General features: G+C 51.3%; 1 protein-coding gene across 1 annotated transcript in view; it reads right to left on the bottom strand.

Annotated features, from left to right (window-relative positions):
• Positions 1-2500, bottom strand: part of LOC113812843 (titin) — a gene marked incomplete in the record, with an annotated part of 151523 nt that overhangs the window by 735 nt on the left and 148288 nt on the right. Inside the window, 1 exon segment of the mRNA XM_070116961.1 lies at positions 1-2500. This exon segment is cut by the window's left edge and continues 735 nt beyond it; it is cut by the window's right edge and continues 606 nt beyond it. Within this exon segment, the coding sequence (XP_069973062.1) occupies positions 1-2500 (2500 nt within the window).

Genomic DNA, 2500 nt, shown 5'->3' with positions numbered 1-2500 from the left:
CTTCCTTCTTCGGTGGCACAGTTTCTGGTACTTCCTTCTTCGGTGGCACAGCTTCTGGTACTTCCTTCTTCGGTGGCATAGTTTCTGGTACTTCCTTCTTCGGTGGCACAGCTTCTGGTACTTCCTTCTTCGGTGGCATAGTTTCTGGTACTTCCTTCTTCGGTGGCACAGCTTCTGGTACTTCCTTCTTCGGTGGCACAGCTTCTGGTACTTCCTTCTTCGGTGGCATAGTTTCTGGTACTTCCTTCTTCGGTGGCACAGCTTCTGGTACTTCCTTCTTCGGTGGCACAGCTTCTGGTACTCCCTTCTTCGGTGGCATAGTTTCTGGTACTTCCTTCTTCGGTGGCACAGCTTCTGGTACTTCCTTCTTCGGTGGCATAGTTTCTGGTACTTCCTTCTTCGGTGGCACAGCTTCTGGTACTTCCTTCTTCGGTGGCATAGTTTCTGGTACTTCCTTCTTCGGTGGCACAGCTTCTGGTACTTCCTTCTTCGGTGGCACAGCTTCTGGTACTTCCTTCTTCGGTGGCATAGTTTCTGGTACTTCCTTCTTCGGTGGCACAGTTTCTGGTACTTCCTTCTTCGGTGGCACAGCTTCTGGTACTTCCTTCTTCGGTGGCACAGTTTCTGGTACTTCCTTCTTCGGTGGCACAGTTTCTGGTACTTCCTTCTTCGGTGGCACAGTTTCTGGTGCTTCCTTCTTCAATGGCACAGTTACTGTTACTTCCTTCTTCGGTGGCACAGTTTCTGGTACTTCCTTCTTCGGTGGCACAGCTTCTGGTACTTCCTTCTTTGGTGGTACAATTTCTAGTACTTCCTCCTCCTTGACTACCTTCTCAGGTGGTACAGTTTTTAGTATTTCCGTCTTAGGTGGCACAATTTCTGATACTTCCTTCTCCTTGACTACCGGTACAGGTGACACTGCTTCTGGTATTTCTTTCTCCTTGACTACAGGCACAGGTGGCACAGCTTCTGGTACTTCCTTCTTGACTACCGGCACAGGTGGCACAGCTTCCGGTACCTCCTTCTTGACTATCGGCACTGTTGGCACAGCTTCTGGCACTTCTTTCTCCTTGACTACAGGCACTGTTGGCACAGCTTCTGGCACTTCTTTCTCCATGACTACCGGTACAGGTGGCACAGCTTCTGGCACTTCCTTCTCCTTGACTACCGGCATAGTTGGCACAGCTTCTGGCACTTCCTTCTCCTTGACTACCGGTACAGGTGGCACAGATTCTGGTACTTCCTTCTCCTTGATTACCGGTACAAGTGGCACAGCTTCTGGTACTTCTTTCTCCTTGACTACCGGTACAGGTGGCACAGCTTCTGGTACTTCTTTCTCCTTGACTACAGGCACAGGTGGCACAGCTTCTGGTACTTCTTTCTCCTTGACTACAGGCACAGGTGGCACAGCTTCCGGTACCTCCTTCTTGACTACCGGCACTGTTGGCACAGCTTCTGGCACTTCTTTCTCCTTGACTACCGGCATAGGTGGCACAGCTTCTGGCACTTCTTTCTCCTTGACTACAGGCACAGGTGGCACAGCTTCTGGCACTTCCTTCTCCTTGACTACCGGCATAGTTGGCACAGCTTCTGGCACTTCCTTCTCCTTGACTACCGGTACAGGTGGCACAGATTCTGGTACTTCCTTCTCCTTGATTACCGGTACAAATGGCACAGCTTCTGGTACTTCCTTCTCCTTGACTACCGGTACAAGTGGCACAGCCTCTGGTACTTCCTTCTCCTTGACCACTGGTACAGATGGCACAGCTTCTGGTACTTCCTTCTCCTTGACTACCGGTACAGGTGGCACAGCTTCTGGTATTTCCTTCTCCTTGACTACCGGCATAGGTGGCACAGTTTCTGGTACTTCCCTCTTTAGTACCGGTGCAGGTGGCACAGCTTCTGGTACTTCCTTCTCCTTGACTACCGGTACAGGTGGCACAGCTTCTGGTACTTCCTTCTCCTTGACTACCGGTACAAGTGGCACAGCCTCTGGTACTTCCTTCTCCTTGACCACTGGTACAGGTGGCACAGCTTCTGGTACTTCCTTCTCCTTGACTACCGGTACAGGTGGCACAGCTTCTGGTATTTCCTTCTCCTTGACTACCGGCATAGGTGGCACAGCTTCTGGTACTTCCCTCTTTAGTACCGGTGCAGGTGGCACAGCTTCTGGTACTTCCTTCTCCTTGACTTCCGGTACAGGTGGCACAGCTTCTGGTACTTCCTTTTCCTTGACTACTGTCACAGGTGGCACAGCTTCTGGTACTTCCTTCTCCTTGACTACTGGTACAGTTGGCACAGCTGGCATTTCCTTCTCCTTGGCTATCGGTACAGGCGGCACAGCTGCTGGTACTTCCTTTTCCTTGACTACCGGTACAGGTGGCAAGGCTTCTGGTATTCCCTTCTCCTTGACTACCGGTACAGGTGGCACAGCTTCTGGTACTTCCTTCTCCTTAACTACCGGTACAGGTGGCACAGCTGGTACTTCCTTTTCCTTGAC

Source organism: Penaeus vannamei, chromosome 3 (genome assembly GCF_042767895.1).
Source record: "Penaeus vannamei isolate JL-2024 chromosome 3, ASM4276789v1, whole genome shotgun sequence".
In the NCBI taxonomy this organism is placed as follows: Eukaryota; Metazoa; Arthropoda; class Malacostraca; order Decapoda; family Penaeidae; genus Penaeus; species Penaeus vannamei.
Note: the sequence above shows the minus strand (reverse complement) of the source record. Positions and strands in the feature narration are given on the sequence as shown.